The sequence below is a fragment of the Schistocerca americana genome, chromosome 7 (genome assembly GCF_021461395.2).
Source record: "Schistocerca americana isolate TAMUIC-IGC-003095 chromosome 7, iqSchAmer2.1, whole genome shotgun sequence".
In the NCBI taxonomy this organism is placed as follows: Eukaryota; Metazoa; Arthropoda; class Insecta; order Orthoptera; family Acrididae; genus Schistocerca; species Schistocerca americana.
This window is the reverse complement of record NC_060125.1, coordinates 554,213,518-554,236,033: the sequence shown is the minus strand read 5'-3', so window position 1 is coordinate 554,236,033 and position 22,516 is coordinate 554,213,518. Positions and strand designations below refer to the sequence as shown.

Below are 22,516 nucleotides of genomic sequence, written 5' to 3'. Positions count from 1 at the left end.
GGAACAGACAAGAAACCTTGTATAGTGATGCCTGTGAATCCTCTCCATTGCCATCATAATGCCATTTAACTTTGCAACATAATTTGTAAATTTTTCCGAAAGACACACTTTGAAAACCGTATCATATAAAACAGTGGAACAACCAAGGACATCCTCTTTCTGAGATCCTCTGTATAAACAATGATAAAACTGTGGTACACACTTAAAATGGAAGAAAACAAAGCTGTAAAATTGTAACCTGGAGAACAAGTTTTCTTGCACCTTAGCAAGTTCTGAGCCTCTGAAGACACTGAGGCGGCAACACGTTCCCTACCTGGCTGTGTATTCGGAGGTCTGATAATCCAGATCTTTCAGGCAGTCAATAGCATGTAGCCCGAATGGCTTGGTTGCATGGGACCAATTCCTGAAATCCATTCAAAGTTGGGGTGGACCGCAGCACTAAATGCCATTGACTTCAGTAATGCTGAGATTCTCACCACCTGTCAAGCCAAAAGGAAAGATTGGTGGTTGACCAGCTTCTGCACACAGACTCTAGACCGGGCTGGTCCAAAAGGCGCCAGTCGATACCCGAATTCCCTCATGATTGACAGAGTCTAACATTTTGAGGTAGGAAATATGGGCTGATCCGTAGACCATGCTGCCATACTCCAAACGTGATTGAACAAGTGCCCCATAAAACTGCAGGAGGTGGGACCTATCAGCTCCCCCTGCTTTTCCACTGGGGCATTTCAAAACATTCAATGACGAGAGGCACTTTAGAGTGAAAAAGTGTACAGTTTTCTGAAAACTGTAAAATATTATACCCCCCCCCCCCCCACATTGTGAGCACTGGTTGGTTAAAACTTCGACAAGCATGGTTAAAATAGACACACATAATCTCCTTTGGTGAGAATTGAAAACCAGTTGTCTTAGCCCATGTTTCCAGCCTCCCGATGGTCAGCTGTAGCTGTCCTGTCGTCATTGAAAGATTGGAGGAAGGGTAGAAGATTGTGAAGTCATCCACAAACAAAAACCATTCGACAGGGTTCCTGACTGTGGAGGAAATGCCACTGATAGCAATGGCAAACAACGTGACACTGAGTACCCTGCCTTCGGCGACCCCATTCTCTTGAACGTAACAGACAGACAAGGCATCATTAATATGATATTGAAAGTACCGGTCCTCGAGGAAGGAGTGGATAAGAAGCGGCGGATGTCGTCCATGTAGTCCCCATTTGTGAAGTTGGAGAAGGATGTTGTACCTCCAAGTAGTGTCATATGCTTTTTAAGGTCAAAAAACACAAAAAACAAGTGGTTTTGGCATAAGGAGGACTCCTGTATCGCTGTCTCCACCAGAATTAAGTTGTCAAGGGTGGAACATTAACACCTGAAACCGCACTGGGGGGCGGCTCAGGCGACCCTGGGATTCAAGCAGCCAGATGAGGCAGTGGTTGACCACGAGTTCAAGAGTCTTACCCATACAACTGGTAAGGACTACACTCCAATAACTGTTAGGGGTGCTACGGTCCTTGCCTGGTTTCCATAATGGAATATTGTCTCCTTACAAGTCATGAGGTACTGTCCATTAAACCACATCCGACACACGAGAGGAGCTGTCCTTTTGCTTCAGGGCACAGATGATGGAGTAAGACATAATCAATCTCATCAGCTCCTGGAACAGTGTGTCTGGCTGTGGACAGAGCTGATTCCAGTTCACACATGGAGAATGGAGGGTTGTAGACTTCCCCATAATGCGAGAAGACATGGAGCTTCCTCATCTCCGCAATCCTACAGAACACCTGAAATGAACGATCTTGTTTGGATGACACAATGACTGTAAAAAAGGTTCAGCTAAAACATAAGCCATGTCTTTAGGCACGTCCACCAAGACCTCATTTCTTGACAGGGCCGTAAAGGTATGTGTATTGTCCTTGCCTGAAATCTACATGACTGATTCCTAAACTTGCACAGTGGAAATGGATCGATTAATGGAACTTGTGAATTCCTTCAAGGAATTCCTCCTCTGTTCTTTTACCACTTGCCTTACATGTGCTCTAACAGATCTGATCGCAAGAAGGTTTTCTGTAGTTGGATGGTGTTTGAAGTTCCACAGAGCTGTTCATGTGGCTCTGAATGCCAAGTGACAGCTGTCATTCCACCAAGGTACACACCATCATCTGAGCTGGTTGCTGGACTGGAGGATGGACTATGCAGCAGCCCGCTAGATCTCACAAGTGATATGGGCCACTGTCTCCTGTGCACAATCCTTTTGTTCAAACGCAGTCTGTTGACTGCACTGCAACCTATTTGCCCTTTGAATCATGTATTGTTGTGGTCTCCTGTCAACTCCAGTCAGAGGCAGCAGTTGGTTGGTTTAAAGGTGGGAGAAGGGACCGAACTACGAGGTCATCGGTCCCTTGTTCCTAATAAAACAATGCCACAAGGGTGAGAATAAAATGGATGAAACATATAACACACAACAGAAAGAAAGGAAAAGCCACAAGAACAAAGGGAAGGCAACAAACACTAAAAGGAACAAAAGAGGATAAGAAAACTAAAGAGAGACGCTAGAAACAGAAGAGAGTAAAACACGAGAGTAGATTACAGTGGCTGGCCAACCACGAGAATAAAAAGGGAAAGCCACCCACTCTGCAACACATTAAAACCTCCACCCTAAAAGCACTACGGTGGAGGACACAGAGGGACAAAGGACATGCGCTAAAACCTACACATAAGTATAAAACCCACTCTCACGGATAAAACGTAAAACTAAAGCTGCTGTGGAGGCATTGTCGCCCAACACCAAAGGCAGGGTGCTGGGAAAGTTAAAAGTCTGCCACAGAGCGGCTAAAAGTGGGCAGTCCAGCAAGAGGTGGACGACTGTCATTTGGGAGCTACAGCGACACTGAGGTGGGTCCTCGCGATGGAGTAGGTAACCATGCGTTAGCCACGTATGGCCAATGCTGAGCCGGCAGAGGACAACTGATTCCCAGTGAGAGGCTTGCAAGGAAGACTTCCACACAGTCGTAGTCTCCTTAATGACATGCAGTTTGTTGTGTGTGCTGTTATGCCATTCTGTCTCCCAAAGCTGGAAAACCCTACGGTGTAAGACAGAACACAGGTTAGCTTCAGAGATGCCTATCTCCAGAAGCGGTTTCTGCGTCGCCTGTTTGGCCAGCCTGTTGGCAAGTTCGTTGCTGGGGATTCCGACTTGTCCTGGGGTCCACGCAAACACCACGGAATGGCGGGACTGTTTCAGGGCATAGATGGACTCCTGAATGGACGCTACTAGAGGGTGGCGAGGGTAGCACTGGTCAATAGTTTGTAGGCTGCTCAATGAGTCAGTACACAGGAGAAATGACTCGGCAGGGCATGAGCAGATGTACTCAAGAGCACAAGACATGGCCACCAGCTCTGCAGTGAAAATACTGCAGCCAACTGACAAGGAGTGCTGCTCAATATGCCCTCCATGAGCATATGTGAAGCCTATGTGACCATCAGTCATTGAGCCATTGGTGTAAACCACTTCAGAGCCCTGGAACACGTCAAGAATCGAGAGGAAGTGACAGCGGAGAGTGGCGGGGTTAATGGAGTTCTTAGGGCCATGCAAAAAGTCCAGATGAAGCTGCAGCCGAGGGATGCACCATGTAGGTGTACGTGAATGGGCCACAAGTAGAGGTGGTAAGGGGAACGACTCCAGTTCGGAGAGAAGGGATCGCACGCGAACCGCAATCGTTAGCCCCGGTCTGGGCCGCCGATGCAGGAGATGTACTGCTGCGGGCGGGAAAAGGAGACATTAATTCGGATTCTCAGGGGAACTATGAATGTGTGCTGCATAACTGGTGAGCAGTTGCACACGTCTGATCTGCAGCGGATGGACACCAGCCTCCATCAGTACGCTGGTCACCGGACTCGTCCTAAAAGCTCCTGTCGCTAATTGAACCCCACAGTGGTGCACAGGGTGAGTTAATGCAATGCTGAAGACACTGCCGAACCACAAACCACACTTCCATAGTCAATTCGGGATTCGACAAGGGCTCTGTAGAGCTGCAGAAGCGTACAGTGAGCTGTACCCCAATTGTTGTTGCTCAGGCAATGGAGGGCATTGAGGTGCTGCCAGCACTTCTGCTTAAGCTGACGAAGATGAGGGAGCTAAGTCAATCGAGCCACAAAAACCAGTCCTAGGAATTGATAACTCTCCACTACAGTGAGTGGATCATCATTAAGGTAAAGTGCAGGTTCCGGATAAACGGTATGACGACGACAGAATTGCATGACACACGACTTTACAGCTGAAAACTGGAAGCCGTGGGCTAGAGCCCATGACTGTGCCTTGTGGATGGCTCCCTGGAGGCGCTGCTCAGCAACAACAGTACTGGAGCAGCAGTACGAAATGCAGAAGTCGTCTGTATACAAAGAAGGTGAAACAGAGGGCCCGGCAGCTGCTGCTAGACCGTTAATGGCCACTAAAAATAGAGACACACTCAATTAAGAGCCCTGCGGGACTCCATTCTCCTGAATATGGATGGGACTATGGGAGTCACCGATTTGGACATGGAAAGTATGGAGCGACAGGAAGTTTTGGATAAAAATCTGGAGTGGTCCCTGGAGCCCCCACCCATACAATGTGGCAAGGATATGATGTCGCCAAGTCATGTCGTACGCTTTATGTAAGTCAAAAAAGACGGCAATCAGGTGTTGCCGTCTGGAAATGGCTGTTCGGATGGCAGACTCGATGGATACAAGATTATCAGTGGTCGAGCGATCCTGGCAGAAGCCGCCCTGACATGGAGCCAGCAAGCCACACGACTCCAGAACCCAACCCAACCACCGACATACCATACATTCCAGCAGCTTACAAATAACATTGGTGAGGCTGATGGGCCGATAGCTATCCACATGAAGCAGGTTTTTATGGGGTTTGAGCACTGGAACGATGGTGCTCTCCCACCATTGCAATGGAAAGACGCCATCGCACCATATCTGGTAGAAGATGATGAGAAGATGTCGCTTGTAGTCAGATGAGAGATGTTTAATCATCTGGCTGTGGATGCCATCAGGTCGAGGAGCTGTGTCGGGGCAATGTGCAAGGGCACTGAGGAGCACCCACTCTGTAAATGGGGCATTATAGGATTCACTGCAGCGTGTAGTGAATAGAGGATATTCCCTTCCAGCCGCCGTTTGAGTGTGCGAAAGGCTGGGGGGTAATTCTCTGACACAGAGGCTCGAGCAAAGTGCTCGGCAATCGCGTTTGCATCGGTACATAACTCACCATTTATGATAACACCGGGGACAGCTGTTGAGGCCTTGTACCTGAAAAGACATTTGATCTTTGTCCAGACTTGGGAAGGTGACGTATGGCATCCAATGGTGGAGACTTATCTCTCCCAACACTCCTCCTTCCGTTGTTTGATAAGGTAGCAAACATGGGCATGGAGCTGTTTAAAGGCTATGAGGTGCTCCAGGGAAGGGTGCTGCTTAAGCCGCTGTAGAGCTCGCCGACGCTCCTTAATTGCTTCAGAGACTTCCGGCGACCACCAAGGGACTGCCTTACACCTCCGGCACCCTAAAGAGCGAGGGATCGCATTTTCTGCCGCAGAAACAATTGTGCTAGTCACCTGCTCAACCATCACATCAATGTTACTGTGTGGGGGAGATTCAGCAGTGACAGCAGAGGTGAAAGTTACCCAGTCCACGACCAGCTGCTTTTGGGCTCTTCATCCACTGGCGGGTGTTGTCTTTCCCACTAGAAGAAACCTGGGAAGGGAGTGACCCAAGGGACCCCTTCCTAGCGAGAGAAGCCGAAGAAGACTTACGCTTCTCCAGCTTAATAGTGGGGCCAGACGTCCCCGATGGTTGGGGGGCGAGGGCGGGGGGGGGTGGGGGGGGGGGGGGGGGGTGCTCCTGAAGTAGGTGGTGCAGGAGCAACAGGGAGGGAAATGCCCCCACCATCAAGGAGACAGGTGTAGTCTTCCAGCTCTGAGAGCTGACCTGGGTTGGCAGAGCTGATGGTGCCAGAACTGTTGTAGCGGCGGCGTAAGACGATGTCATAAGCACAGGATGCAGGTGTTCAAATTTTCTCTTAGCCTCTGTGTAGGTTAGTCAGTCCAGCGTCTTGTAATCCATGATTTTCCTTTCTTTCTGGAGAATCCTGCAGTCAGGCGAGCAACGCGAATGGTGCTCTCTGCAGTTGACACAGGTGGAAGGCGGGGCACATGGAATATTGGGATGTTATGGACGTTCGCAATCTTGACATGTGACACTGGAAGTACAGCGGGAAGACATACTGCCAAATTTGCAGCATTTAAAGCATCGCATTGGAGGAGGGATATAGGGCTTTCATCACCGCGGTAGACCATCACCTTGACCTTCTCGGTTAATGTATCACCCTTGAAGGCCAAGATGAAGGCACCGGTGGCAACCTGATTATCCTTCGGACCCCGGTGGACACGCCGGATGAAATGTACACTTTGCCATTCTAAATTGGTGCGCAGCTCATTGTCGGACTGCAAAAGATCTCTGTGAAATATGATACCCTGTATCATATTTAAGCTCTTATGGGGCATGATGGTTACAGAAACATCTCCCAGCTTGTCACAAGAGAGTAACTCCTGTGACTGGGCAGATGAATCTGTTTTGATCAAGACTGACCCAGATCTCATTTTGGACAAGGCCTCTACCTCCCCGAACTTGTCCTCTACATGCTCAACAAAAAACTGAGGCTTCGTCATGAAAGATTCCCCATCAGCTCTCGAACATACCAGGTACCGAGGCGAATAAGGTCCGCTGCCATCCTTAGCCTGATGTTCCTCCCATGGTATGGCCAGGGAGGGGAACGATTTGGGGTCATATTTCTATGCATTGAATTGAGCTCGTGATCGCTTATAGACTGCTGGTGTTTCACCACCAGCAAGAGACGATGTACTACGCTTCATGGTGTGTCATCCACCCTGATGCCACCCACTGTGACCAGGTGTCCTCCCCACGGACACCATCCAGCTGCAGCAAAGGCCACCTTGCAGGATGGCCATTGCTGGGAGTCCCGATGCCCCAGGGGGATGGGCATCTACCCCTTGGCATACGTGGGGAGTTAGTGGCGCAGGCATCAGCAGAGCGATCCCTGTGTTGTCAGGGGGCTACAACCAACAAGGTACAAGGCAGCCCCACCTCAACTGACTGGCTACCGTGCTGAAAATCAGGTGCAATGAAGTCCATGGTCATTGTCGATGCAGAAATCGACACTGCATAGTGCATGGTGGAACACACACCCAATAAGGTGTCCTCACGCAAGAGATGGAGAATGGGTGGGACTGCAATGCACGATGGACACGATGCACCTTGTAAGGCGCCCTTCCGCAGCTGGCTTGCTCTTTGGGAAAATTTTGAAGAGTGGAGGTCAAACCCTACAGGGGACCATCACATAAAGGCCGAAACGTGTGAAACTCCTTTTAGTCACCTCATATGACAGGCAGGAATACCTCATGCCCATTCTAATCCCTGGATCCGCAGGGGACGGCAGCAGTTGGATCCACAATGGGAAGTGGTTGGTTGGTTGGTTGGTTTGGGGAAGGAGACCAGACAGCGTGGTCATCGGTCTCATTGGATTAGGGAAGGATTGGGAAGGAAGTCGGCCGTGCCCTTTCAGAGGAACCATCCCGGCATTTGCCTGGAGTGATTTAGGGAAATCACGGAAAACCTAAATCAGGATGGCCGGACGCGGGATTGAACCGTCGTCCTCCCGAATGCGAGTCCAGTGTCTAACCACTGCGCCACCCCGCTCGGTGGGGAAGTGGTCACTAGAACATAAATCTTTAGCCACTTCCCACTAAACTGAGTTTGCAATAGCTGGGAAGCAAAAACAAAGGTCAATCACTGAAAAAGTGCCTGCAGCTGTGGAGAAAAATGTGCCATCTGACTTGAATTCTAAAGGCAGGTATTCTCAGACTGGACAAGTCACCTGATAATTTGACCTCTGGAGCAAGTGGTAGCCGAGCCCCAAAGCACATTGTGTGCAATGAAGTCACCCACAACGATGAGGGAGTGCCCAGAACAATTCTGTCAGTGCATCTGCATCCAAAGGATAATGAGGTGGAAGATAGAAGGAACACACAGTGATGTTAAATGGTGCTATGCTAGAACTTTCACAGCAACTGCTTGTATGGCCATGGTAAGAGGGACAGGTGAGGCATGGAATCTGTCTTCAATGAAAACAGCCACTCCACCTTTAGCCTGTCTCCAGTAATATTGTCCTTCCTGTACAGGTGGTGACTCCTTACAGCAGGTGTGTTGGACACTTTAAAATGAGTTTCTTGTAAGCAGATGTAGAAGTTTATCCTGGACCAGGAGCTGTAATTCTTCCACATGTCTTTATTAGCCATTTAAATTCCACTGCAATACAGAAGTCCTTGTGGGAAACATTGATTAGCAATGGTTGGTCTTGTCTTTCTCCCTTGGTGGCAGCAATTTACCCAGAAGGTCAGAGGCAACGTTTGTCAGTGCCTGGGTCTCCAGTTGCTCCAAGTGAAGGTCCATATCCTCAGAAATAAAGTCCTGATCTGAGATGGGGAGAGCTTGCCAATCCGAAGGCTTAACTGGCACTTTCTTCGACTTTGAACTACTTTTTGGGTGACGGTGTTGCTTACTTTAGGGAGGAGTTGGTTGGCTGAGCTGAAGGGACAGCTTAATAGGCTTCTGGTGGTGGGCAGCAGCATGTGGCTTAGGTTGTAAGCCCATCGACAATGACTTCCAAACGATTTCTGGTTCAAGTGTAGCTCCGCCCCCCACACACTAACAAGTGCACGTGCTTGTACTTGAATAGAAGTAGTAAAAATCAGAGGCTGTGAAGCTTTGAAAGCTATTTCAGCTGCAGTATAGGGTATGAGTCTTGTGACTTTCTACTCCTGAATTTTCCTTTCCTCGTTGCAATCCTCATACTTTCTACTCCATTCTGGGTGATCCCCAGAGTAGTTTATACATTTTGCAGGAAGTATACAATAACTGCCTGATCTGCAAGCTGAGCCTCCACAATTTCCACATGTAGCCCTCCCATTACATACCATAGTGGCATGGTCAAATCTTTGGCATATGAAGCATCGCATTGTGTTGGAAACAAACAGGTGACCCTTAAGACAGATATAGTCTGCAATGATGTGTTCAAGTAATTCTGGAATAAATGATGCAGATTTTTCCAATGTGACACTGGCTCTCCTCATATAGTTCACCGCTTCTGTGATGCCCATTGTTTTCCATTCTTCACATAACTTGCAGGGTCCGTCTCCATAATAATATTGGAGCAGGTAGAGCCTTTGTAGAAGTTAGGTGCGGTATGCAACTCGCTTCTAAGGCCTTACATTCCAGAAGCTTAGATACTTGGTTTGAATTAGCAGTTTCGACTAGAAATGTTCCATTACAAAGTTGTTTGACACTTTTCAGGGACCCAGCAACAAACTCCGATGCCTTGTGAATATAGAATGGGACATCATCTCTCAAAAATTCTCCCCGTTTTCATGATTACAATGAAAGTGTTATGGCTTACTAGTGCCCTGTTACTATGGTTCTGAGAATACTTCTCAGGAGGAGTGACCAACCAAGCTCTCTCTTATGAGAGGGAGGGGGTGCAGGTACTATATGACAGTACTCCCGCCCTGTCAGTAGTAGTAGTTTGGTGAGACAGTTCCACAGAAATCCCATGAGATGCTAGGGAAACAAACATTGGCCCCAGCAGAGTGCTGCATCCCTGAGCAGGCCTTAGACAACTGGGGGACCGATGGTGCCCTAGAGGTTGCCCGCTAGAGCCTATTTTACCTCAACAGCCATTCACCTCATAGGCACATAGCACACTTTGAAGTTGATGGTCTTTTTATAGAGATGCGTACCTTTCTCGTGGTCCAGACAATGAAGCCAGGGCCCCTGTTCTCCGAAACATACAACATTTCACTGCTGCACTGCACAGTGGTTGCTGAAGCATGCACAGAGCTTATGGGAAAAGAGGACTGGCAGCGCTTACCAGTCCTCAGCTCAGGAACCCGAGGTTGCCAGGGCTGTACCCAGCAAACAAACACTTAGCCCCTGGAGGGTTTTTGGTTTCATGTGACGTTGGCAACGTAGTATTGTTTTCTTCGCCTGAGGCTCCTTTAGCAGCGCCATAAAATGGTATTTTTTTGCCAATAGTCAGGATCATGAGAAGATGGCAGCCACACTGCCAAAATACGCTACATTCTCTATTTCAAAAGTAAAATGAATGGAATATTTTTTCATCATGAACCAACTATGCAATATGCTGTGAAGAAAATGTGGTACTCATCAGTCAAAAGGCAGGTCATTCACTGTATTGTACTAAAGCTGGTGAGTGCAACAGTCTGTAATGGAAATTAATTGTGATACAATACAAGTTCCTTAAAGAAAATGTTTTTCACCAAATGGATTTTACGAAATGTGACAAAGTGGTAAATGAAGTGACTGAATTGAATTTTTGGAATGATGTGATGTGAAGTATGTAGTCTATGTAATTTATTATAGAAGCAAGTGGCAGCTGCTTTGACTGACAAGTTATGATATAAACTGGTGTGCAGAACTTAAGGACGACATTAACTTTCACATGATGTGTCATTGCCAGTTAACATAGCTTAATGAAATTTGTACTAGATAGAAATCATGATTTTTTTATGGTCCCCTGGACATTATAAATGGTGGGACATAGTTCTTAATAGGGTGTGTGAGCATTATGGATGGTAATGCACGTTCCCATGCTGCAAGGTTGGTAACTAGTTCTTGTGGTAGGGTGTCCCATTCCTCCAACAGTGTGATTGACAACCGCTATATGGTTTTGGTACATGTGGATGTTGCACAGTACATCTCCCCAATACATCCCACATGCACTCAGCACAGGCCAGGCCAGCCCATTCACCAAACATTCTCTTGTCCCAAGAGCTGCTCCACCTGCATAGTTGTTAAGACAAACTTTGGTGTTTGTCTAACAGTAGGAAAGCAAAGCAATGATTGAAGGGATTGCTATGCTAAGGAGAAATCTACGGATACCAGTCACCGAATGCTGGCCCCTATTTTGACTGGATCAGAGGTGGGATCTTCCTATGCGTCAATCAGCGGACCTGAAGGTAGGGTAATCTAGTGCTGAAACTGGTGGCAATAAAGTAACAACTGGAAATTTACACGGCTGCAGGTGTTTTGTTTTGACATTTATATCGAATATCAGAGGTCCCACAACCATCTGTATAAAGACGGACTTACAGAGACTTATGGTAATGGTAATGGTGATGGATTAATGGTAATGGTGATGGATTAACTGATGAAGTAGGCATTCACTCTGAAAACACTGAGATGTCCAGAAGGAACAAGACAGCTGCCCAAAAATTATGGTTTACTTGGAACACCAAATTGAAACAACTTCAGTCCAACTAATGTTGGTAAAACACCTCTCTGATTGTGCTGTATGTAATACACAAAGCTTACTAATTACTTCAAACAATGGAAAATCCAGGATCGAATAATGACACTATCACGAAATGGATAGATTGCTACTCACCATGTAGAGATGTGAATTTGCAGGTGGGCACAACAAAAAAAGCGCGCGCGCGCGAGCGCACACACACACACACACACACACACACACACACACACACACACACACACACACACACACACACACAACTACTGTCTCTGGCCACTGAGGCCGAATACCAACTGATTACTTCTGTACATAAGACTCACTAGTTGAAATTTGTGTGAAAATAATTTATAATTTGCGTGTTTATGTGAAAATAAGCATAAAGTGTGTTTATGGTATTTAACCAGTGTCAACTTTTTCCGACGTTTCAGATTATCCATTTTTACAGCAGATTATATGGCTAAGCAATGGCGCCACCTAATATGGGAAAAAAGTTTCACTGCAGTTCAATATAAATAGATAAGGACAGAATCTTACGGTAGTTGGCAGGAGCACAGCAAATGAAAAAAATGCACACAGTAGCACTAGATATAGATTAAGATAAAAGGCTGTTTCTTCCTGCAACAGAGGGGAATTTTTTGTGCATACTTGCACTTGCATGTTTTATGGAGCAGGAAGTCAGTAATGTTTTTTTTTTCTTTTTTTTTTTTCATCAAATTGAATTTTGTAGGTGGCATTTACTATTTCTAAACATAACTCATCAATGCTAAAAGCAGTTAATTATTTTGAGTGTTGCAATTTGTAGCTAAAGCTTGTCTTTGCACAAAACAAATGGTCACAGAACTTCACCTTTACACTCTTCCATCTTACGAAGTATGTAATCAACACAGCAGCACTACTTCTACTGATATACCTCCTTCCTCCAAATGAGAGTACATTTAAGACAGTTCACAGCTTCCATTAACGATAGTCAGTACCCAGCCTCATATTTACGTATTAGGTAAGAAACACTGCGCTATTCAAAAAATCAGATAAAGCAGAATTGTTTGTTAATAATTGCCTTTAAAATGAACATCATACTCACTGAAACACTGTATCATTCTCATTACCTGTTTAAATGGAAGGAAATCAAACCAGTTTCTTACTTATGTTGTTTATGACAATACAAATTTTATCACCTATTAGGTATTAAGTCAAAGCATTTGTACTTACATCCAACAAAATCAGAGAGTATCGTGAGAACTGAAGCACTGCGAATAAAAACACTGGCAACAGAATCACTGTAAAAATGTTAAGAGAAATAAACTTTATGACAGTGAAACTATTTTTTGAAAACATACAAAATACACCCTGAAACCACTTTTCTCCAAGCAGCTCATAAATTTTCATTTCCTAATGCTAACAAAAAGTTACATTCGAATATGAAATCTGAAAACTGCTGTGAAAAAGAATAAGTATCAAACAAATCAATATGGACAGGATAATTTTGCAAAAATGATGGCACAAAATTAGTGATTTTTAGTGAAATAATGAATATTGTGATTTTTATGAGATATTGTGAAATTTGTAGTTTTGTCAAAATATTATAAACCTGAGGTTGGCGGTTTACTAATATTTGTAATTGATAGTTATTGAATTTTAAAATTATTTTTGACTTCTAATCTCCTCAAGGTTCAAGTACAATCTAAAACTGACAGTTCATTTCCCACCAAACCAACTTCGACATGACAACGAAAATAGTACCAAAATTAGCAAAAAATATCAGGGAATTTGGCTCTGCATGGTGAACAGTCAGACCCTCCTGTTGCTAGTCAGACCCCACAATGACGAATGGTGTCTAGTATCTGCAATGCTGAGGATGATGCTGAACCATACGCAAGACTCCCATAATCAAGACGTGTCAGAACCAGGGGTTTGTAGAGTGAGACTGAGGCAGTTGAGTGTACTAAGGTGTCGCCAGCACTTTCGCTTAAGTTGGCGAAGGTGGGGAAGCCACGCCAGCCGGTAATCAAAGACTAGTCCTACAAAGTGGTGCGTCTCAACTACAAGAAGTAAAACTGGGTGTGGATGGGCAGTATGATGGCGACAGAAGTGTATGACACAAGTCCTGGCGCAAGTCATGCAAGCAGTACATCCTGAGACACATCATCATCATCATCATCATCATCATCATCATGAGGGTGATAAACATTACAGATGGTAAAATCCTGATGTGCCCGTGCCCAAACAGCCACAGCCTCCAACGGAGTATCAAGAGGCACAAGGTAACTGTATATGAATCCAGCACATACATATGAAGTCCACTTGATATGCTCTCACAGTCAGTACGATTCTTAAAATAACCTCAATAGTTAACGAAGGGCAGAGGTCCAATATGCTGGAAACCACAATTCCTGGATGACATTATAGAATGCAGGTTATGTGCTTAAAAGCTGCCATAGTTCAGCCAGGTGGTGCAAAAATCTGTTACAATTCTACTGGAATGTAAGAGTGTCTAAATATTGTGGGAACATGACGTGACCGGGAGGGGAGGCGAGTGTCAGATTATGACCAAGGGTCATGTACTGCCACTGGCCGACACATCAGGGGATCCACTGACATAGATTCTGTGGCGCATTGCCTGGGGAGATCTGGTGCTTCAGGAGCCACTGGGAGCACATACAGAGTCTAGTGGCATGGGGGGGGGGGGGGGCACATAATTTCCTTTGTCTTAGAGGATTTCTTTTTATATTTCTTCTTCTTAGAAGACAAGGACTGAGAAGGTTTCCCAGAACTGGTTTCTGGTACAGGGGAGGAACAAGAAGTCCAATGGAAAGCAGCCTGTGGTTCCTGGCTGTGGACCAGCAGGAACCAAGGAAGGAAGAGTCCCAAGGGACCTCTTGGTAGCTAGAGAAGCCACAGGAGGATGAGGTGCCTCCAGATGGGAGATGGGGACCAGTGTCCCTGGCACATGGGGAGCCAATGCTCTCGAAGTGGGTGTGGTGGAAGCACCAGAAGGGCCCCTAACCACCTGGGGGGCAGGTATCGGTGGGTGGCTCTGAGGGCCCACTGTAAGAGGCGCAACAGAGGAAGGCACCATCGACAGAGAAAGTGATGACATTGCAGCTGTAGCATAAGATTGTGCTATTTGTCTGGGATTTAGATGCTCATACTCTTTTCTGGCCTCTTGATATGTGATCTTGTCCAGGGTCTTACAATCTTGGATCTTCTTTTCACGGTTAAAAATGAAGCAATCTGGTGAGCAGGGAAAGTGGAGCTCACTGCAGTTTACACTGACAAGGGAGGGGCACGAAGAACGTTCACATGCAGTGGATGCCCATAATCCCTGCAGGTAGCAGGAGGAGTGCAACGGAACGACGTTTGACCAAACTTCATACACCTGAAGCATCTCACAGGAGAAGGAAAATAGGGTTTCACGTCACATCGGTAGACAATAAACTTTATGTTCCTGGCAATGTATCACGCTCAAAAGCCAAGATGAAGGCCCTGGTAGGAACTCTGTTTTCCCTTGGTCCCCTATGGACACAACAGATGAAGTGCACAAACTGTCGTTCTAAATTGGCCTGCAGCTCGTCATCAGATTTTAGGAGAAGAGCACAGTTAAAGATTATGCCCTGTACCATACTGGGACTTCTGTGTGGAGTCACAGTCACATAGGGATGTCATCCAACATTGTTTTGCAAGAGAGAAGTGCCTATAAAAAAATTAAATTAAATTAAAAAAAGAAGGCTTTGTGGCCAAAAAGGTGTCCCCATGAGTCCTAGTATAGACCAGGTACCAGGTATTCTAGGGAGAATTTTGCTCCTTGTCTTTAGTTCTGCATCCCTCCAACGGCGTGGCAAGCGAAGGGAACATGTTGGGATCATACTTTGTTGCATCATACGAGACTTTTCCAGAAACCGCAGGGCGCGTGTGACCACCAACGGGAGAAAGTTTAAGTTGCTTCATGTGGAAACTATCTGTCTTGGTGCCACCCACTCGGAGCATGGGCTCTCTCCATTACTGCCACCAAGCCACAGCAACAGCTACCTGGCCAGCAATCTGTTGCCAGGAGTTCCTGTGCCCCAGTCATGATGGGCACATACTCCATGGAATACATGGGGAGTGTGCAGCACAGGCACCAACAGTGCGATCCCAGTGTGATCGGGGGCTACCACAACACAGGTACTTGATGAACCCCCCACAATGGGATGGCTACCGTGCTGGGTTTCACACATACTACATCAGAAAGGAAGGGTGCCAAGGACCATCCGATGAAAAGTAAGGGGAGGGAGAAGACAATCAAAGTGTAGGTTTGCAGCACAGAAAGAGGAAGCAATGCTGCAAAGGCTGAGGCCCCGTCGTAGCCACACATGTACTCACCAAAGAGTGGTGAGCCCCCTGGAGCAGCTATCTATTGTCACATGAATTTCATTATCTTGAATACTAATTAATAGCAAATAAAGGTAAATTAACTGTCTCACTAACGAAAATGCAGATAACGATAAAACTAAGGATCACCAGCTAATACCTACAGGAGCCACAGGAAAGATGGTGAAATTCTGGTCTTTTAGTACCAGAAAGTGAAATACAAATTTCAGAATTTTGCCACGGAAGATTACATCAACTTTGCATTGGAGACCATACTGGCATACAGGTCACTTCATGATTTGTCCAAAACTGGATGCACGGTTGAATGAGATGTGTCAGTCATAGCTATAGGTGACTGACAGTTTTTGGACAACTTTCAAGGACTTGAAAATTTTTGTGCAGCGATTCGGCATACTTACAATAAAGTTTCAACGGTTAGTCAACGGCTCTAACATTGAGTATCCACACATTTGGACTCTCAAATAATTCAATGCCTAGCCTGATGAACTTTAACTTATCTGCAGAAATGCTGGACTTGTGAAATTTTCCAGCAATTAGCTTCAAGAGCTTTAACATAGAACAGTAATATGGTGTTTTGTACTTATCATTTTTGTAACTGCATGGTATTTTTCTGTGTCGCCATGTTGCTTTTACAATCTTAAAGATTTAATAACTGTTTTTATTGCTAAATGTTAACTAGCTGGTCTTCGTAACACTTTCTTTAATTTGTCATCACTGACCACAATAACGCTTCCAATGAACATTTATTAAGAGGTTAAGACAACTATTTAATGGTGCTCAAGCTCAAAGATTATAGGATATACCCAAGAAGCCAAAGCTTTATTAAAAATCATTATGTATGTTCAACAGCAAATAAGTCCTTTTACCCCAGACCTCGAGTTGATTAGATTAAATATGCAACTTTTATAGTGTATCTTGTGTGTACATACAGAAAGGATATGGGATTATTCTGTGACAAGTGACCAAACGTGGATGATGCTCCTCCTACCAACCTCTTCAACTTTGCTGAAATCTGTATAAAGTGCACTTAAGGGTATTCATGAAGTTCTACCAAATTTCAGCCTGATCTGTAACTTCTTGTAAGGGTAGAATTTTGATATATCGATATCACACTTTCAGGCACTGTAGTACAACAAACCATGAAGAAAAAAAAAAAAGGACATTTCTTGGATAGATCTTTAATGCACTGTAGCACTGAAACTGATTATTTGCAAAATAAGCAAGTATAAATACAAAATCCACCAAACACTGCACGATAGCTTTGGAAACCGTGAAATCAAGATTGGGCTGTACAATGTGCTATTCTAACACAACCTGGGCATAGGACATGTGATGATCTAAGCCAATCAGAACACAGAATGAGAGCACATTACACATTATGTAATCAACCAACAGTATCATCATATTTTCAACGCATAACACACAAATGATGAAAAAATTTTAAGAACGAAACACTAGTAAAGTAGATATTCCAATGCAATGCACAAAATGTACAGTGCCAATCAAAGCAATGCTGTAACGTATCAGTAATGCTGAAGAAACTGAAGGCACCAATTTCCCTGAAAGGCATGGAATAGTAGTTGCTACTCATGCTTGCAATTACTTTGAATGTTATTGCACTACAACTCCACCGCGCACATAAATTTTACCCACTTCAACAAGAAGGTGATATGATATTTCTTTCTGGCTATGTGCTTGACAGAACGTACTCTCAGCTAGGTAACCTGCATAATGTTTAGTCTTTCTGCCACATCAATGGATGACACCCTTGAAAACCTACCATGTTCTGTGTGTGAATCGGATGCTCCTTCATATCTACCAAGTTCAAACTATGGTTCACTTTATAGTGCTGAAAACCTTCAGTATCTCAAATGTTGTATGAACTAAAGAAGTCACTAACAATTGTTGTCCCAGGGAGCATCTTTTCTTTTTATTATTGTGAACAACACTTCCTTGGCCAGGAATTCAACATGCTCAAGGAAGCATTTCTTCAATCCTCGCTGAATTCCACTGAACACCCAATTTCCTATGATTTCATGGCCTTTTTTGCATCTACTTTTCCCAAATTTCACTTCGCCAACTCATAACCAAACTGTTGCATTCCAACCTAACCTAGAGTTCCCGGTATGATACAGATCAGTCTGTCATCACAACCAGATTTTTTGGTTTCACATTTGTTGGCTTTGCAAACTCACAACAAAACTGTTGCTTTCCAACCTAACTTAGATCTCTGGCTATGCTACAGATCAGTCTGTCGCCAAAACCAGATTTTTTCTGTCAATTCAAGCCGTTCTCTTATGTCCTGGCCAAACAATACCATAGGGAATCACGAGATATTCAGTCAAAATCAGCTTAACTACACTCCTGGAAATCGCAACGTATTCATAGAATAACAGCCAAGTATTTGTAACGACAAAGAATATTAAGGTCATGCTTCACTCCCAGCAATTTAACCCTAGATCACTAAATCCTCCTAGAATTTATGGTTGCAACTGATACCAATTCACAGCTCCCACCAACATTTTGAGCAGTACAGTTGTCAGTACAGTGTGGTGTGGAACAGGGCAGTTGTATTTGTATGTGACATACCACTGGTGACAATCATAACTAACTAGTGAATAAACTGTAAACTACAACTTCCTTTCAATAAAATATACAGTAGTAGAGTTTACAGTGGTTAAGTAACATAGTAACAGTGTCACAATGCCCTCCCCTCCCTCCCCCCCCCCCCCCCAAGCCACATCAACTTTAATGTTCTAGGATTAAGTTCTGTTAATATGTCCCAGCCGTACTATACCCTTGGAAATTGCAGTATGGAAACCACAATATTCAGAGCAAAAGAGCCATTTATTCTCTCAAACAAGTGTAGTAATGTCACTGCCTCATTCGCATCAATGTAAGATGTCATCTTACATCCCAGCCTAACCACACCTGACGAAAAACACAGCAGACCCAAAATTAGATATGAAGCAATAACTCTACTTATTTTTATATTGTACTGTATGTATTTTAATTTGTGTGTCTGTGCAATGAAATAATCATAGTGTTGTTGGTTGAATAGATCACATCTGCTACGCCCACTGTAATTGGCTAACTAGACAAGTGTCCTGCACTTGGATTGCATAACAAAAGCTCATCATACTGCGCAATCTCAAGTTCAGAGTTTCCAAAGCTATCATGGCGTATTTGGTGGATTTCATATATATACTCGTTTATTCCAGAAATATACAGTTTGTGTTACCGCGCATTAAGTATCTACCCAAGAGACTTTCTTGCCCTCTCTTTTTGTTGTGCTACAGTGCCTGAAAATGTGATATTGATATATAAAAATTTAATTACTGTAAGTATTAGATCCTTTTCACTTCTTCATATTGCAAATGCATCACAAAATTCAAGTTCAGCAAGCCATTGTACATGCTCTAACAGAGCTACAATCCTGCAAATACACCCCAACACAACATTTTGTGCGGTATACAGAAATACAAGTGATACCCCCCACCCCTTTCTTTGCTTCTATAATAAAGAATAGGTAGAAAGTAAAATGAACTGGAAACATTATGTTCCAATATGTTTCCCTATCAGAAAATATGTGAATGATTAACTTTCCTACATGTGTATTCACTACATTATCAGCTGCTATAGTTGCCAAATTACTATATGAACCAATTATTTTTTTTTATGCCAGGAACATCAGCTTGCTGAACATGAGGATTTCTTTGTGGGGGTTTCAGAAAATGGTCCTTGTGAAAAAGGCTCAATTTTCTACACCAGGATGCAAACAAAGCTGAAACTCGGCAGAAGTTAATTTAGGTCTATTGTATACAAATTTCAACAAAATGAAATATGGTCAAACTAGGACACCTTTACAGGAAATAACACACGAGAGACACACAGACAGATGACACATCGGAGATAGAAAAAAAAACTAATAGAAAAAATAGCTTTCAGGATATTTTCAAATAAGGTTTTGTAAAGGATACAGCCAACTGGAGCTACATATAGAAATATAAGAGAGTACAACAAATAGTGGCAGCTATCTTCTGATAACAATTGCTGAAGGAACTCTTTAGAGAATGAAACTCGAGGAATTCTCTGATGTAGTCGCAGTGCACTTGTTGCAGCATTGGACATCAGTGCTTTATAGTATGCATTATAGGCGTTTCTGTAAGCAGAAGAAAAAAATCCTATGATAAGCTTAAACTATTTACATGGAACTACAGGTAAAAACACTGTCAAAATGTGAATTGATAAATATGTAAAAGTATAGTAGGTCTGAAAACAAGATGTATTACTAGTCGCTGACGTCTAAGAGGTCCAGTGCCGTTTTGATTTATTTAATTAGTTGCACCAACTAAAAGTTACGCAGTCACAAACAGTCGTAGGCAGTATCTAGGCCAACCAGTTCTGCCGTGTGCGCAAGGTCAGCTGGTCAAAAGCAGCAATGTCATTCTAACTTCCAATGGCAAATTATAGTCAACAAATGTGATAACGTTTAATAACTTAAATAAAAAGAGCAATGCGGTTACAAGCAAATCACTAGGTATAAAATTACTGGCTGCAACATGATATGGTTCAAGAAATCACGTACCCGAAGATAGGGACGAAATACCCAAAAGTGAAAAATATTGTGAATATTCTCGTTGCCCATAAAGCAACTTCAACTTTCTCTTCAATCAGACGTTTCTTCAGCGTTGCCCAACCTTTAACCTGCGGTTGCGTTGAAGTGCTTGTGCTAGTTGTATCGGCCATATTTCAGAAGTATCTGTCCAGAAGTATAGATACAGTTTTCAATCAAAACAAGCAGCAGGGTTTCGCTAGCAATTTTTTGAACACCAGCACTATTATTGCTACTTTTACCGTCACTCGTGGCAGTGCAAATAAACAGACCTACTCAACATGAAAATAATATCTGCACTAATTATCACGATACTCTTATTTGCACGTGAAAATTAAACTTCAATCATACACTATTAGTGACCACAACGCAACCTGCACGCAATGACTTGACCACACTGAGTATCGTTTCTGAAGTTTCGTGTTTTCCCAGTAGATAGCGCTAGCAGATGCGAAAATGGTATCTTCCGAGTAAGTACTTTGAATTACTGCCGCCTCTTTAAAATGTGTTTACTGGCGGTACGGGAAGCACTGTGGGACAGCTGTCGCTAAGTAGTAAAGAGAAAGTGGAGGTGACAGAGAAAGTTATAGTAGAAAGCTGTAAGGGAGGGTACGTCCTCCTGTGGTGTGCGGACAGTATCGCATGCGCAGTGTAGTTGCAGAGTGAAACCATGGCTATTAACTGGAAGCTTATTTTTAAGGCAGTTTGTTACGAGATTTATTACTATGTGATTGGAGCGGCAGCAATTGTAGAAGATTTTATGAATGGGCATCGCAACAAACTAGGTAACTATTAATATCTAGTGAGAATTGTTGCTTACAGAGAAAGTTTGTGCGCAGTGCTACGTAATCGATCTGTATCCATGAAGAAATATTACAACATACCACAATGTTTCTCCTCCTTTCTCCTCTCTGCCTGCCTTTAGTCGAATAGTTGAAGTCTACTGTATTTCAGTGAGATTGACCAGTTTACGTGTATGTTTTCGAGCATACATGGCAAATAACTCTAATAGAGTTAATTGTCCTACATTCTTCACCAAAGCAGGCGGAGCACTAAGTAGAGATACTGGACACCTCTTTCGGAATAACACGATGCACTTGGCTGCTACCTTCTATAAGGAAGTGTCAGTAACTACCCATCTTTTGAAATTGTGTATTATTTGTTTCTCACAGAACTCATTTTTATATAAAAAAGAATTCTGCAGAATGCATTGGTCTGCCATCAGAGAGTCAATGGGTGCTTTTGCTCTGTTGTTTTTAGAATATAGTTTGTTTCAGTTTTGTAATGTGTTTGTGCACTTGGCCAAGCAAAGCAAAGTTATTGTATTCTCCGTATGGCATTAGGTATTGACAGAAAACGTTGCTTTCATTCTGATTTTAATCACAAAGACATACAAAGTATTGTTTTATGTGACCATTTGATCATTTTAATGCTGCCCTTGAACTACGTTGGGCCAGATTAATTAGATGTGACTCAGTCAATGATGTGTGTAAGATTGTGCTTTAAACATGTACGAGAGTCAAGATGGGATATCATATTTGACTGTAGCATTCATCGGTGAAGCATACCAGACAGCTGTGACCACAGTGAAATGCACAGCTCAAATATACATCTAAGTTGAACTCCCTTGTATTTTCTTCTGGGCTCTCAACAATTGCATTTAATCTTGTACTGCTTGGTTGGCTGTGTGTAGTTTTTGAACAGTAGTGGCAGGTGCCAAACTGTTTATGTGGTCGGCCGAGACAGAGATTGGCCTGTGCAACATTCTACTACCCACATGTCACTGTTTGTGACGCTCTTTTACATCTGTATGTATAGTTTCACTGTAAAGTACCTAGCAGAAGCTACTTCATACCAGTTTCAAGAATTTTCTATCCGATTCCATTCACATAGTGGACACGGGGAAAAATGACTGTCCATATGCCTCTGTATGTGCTCTAATCTCTCTTGTCTTATTCTTGTGGTCCCCATATGGGATATTCAATAGTGATAGCAGAAGTGTTGCACAATCCCCCCTGAACACAGATTCTCTAAGTTTGTCAGACAGGATTCCACAAGGGCAATGGCTTCCTTTGTGAAATATTTCCACTTAAGTATGCCAAGCATCTGTTACACTATCATATGGACTATACCAATTTTCTACAGTT

At 43.8% G+C, this 22,516-nt stretch overlaps 2 protein-coding genes across 3 annotated transcripts in view; one reads left to right on the top strand and one right to left on the bottom strand.

Annotated features, from left to right (window-relative positions):
- LOC124621873 (Krueppel homolog 2) overlaps nt 1-20,793 on the bottom strand; it is a 52,916-nt gene extending 32,123 nt beyond the window's left edge. The window contains exons 1-4 of one of the 2 annotated variants that reach the window (XM_047147338.1): nt 20,612-20,793; nt 20,343-20,516; nt 19,735-19,916; nt 12,596-12,663 (exon numbers count right to left, since the gene is read on the bottom strand). In XM_047147338.1, coding sequence (XP_047003294.1) covers nt 12,596-12,663; nt 19,735-19,916; nt 20,343-20,503 — 411 coding nt within the window. In that variant the 5' untranslated portion in view covers nt 20,504-20,516; nt 20,612-20,793. Of the gene's footprint in view, nt 1-12,595; nt 12,664-19,734; nt 19,917-20,342 lie in introns of both variants that reach the window. The other variant, XM_047147337.1, reaches the window with a different exon arrangement.
- Nucleotides 20,794-20,823: 30 nt separating this feature from the next.
- Nucleotides 20,824-22,516, top strand: part of LOC124621872 (dehydrogenase/reductase SDR family member on chromosome X) — a 66,601-nt gene continuing 64,908 nt past the window's right edge. The window contains exon 1 of the mRNA XM_047147336.1: nt 20,824-21,154. Coding sequence (XP_047003292.1) covers nt 21,040-21,154 — 115 coding nt within the window. The 5' untranslated portion in view covers nt 20,824-21,039. The remainder of the gene's footprint in view (nt 21,155-22,516) is intronic.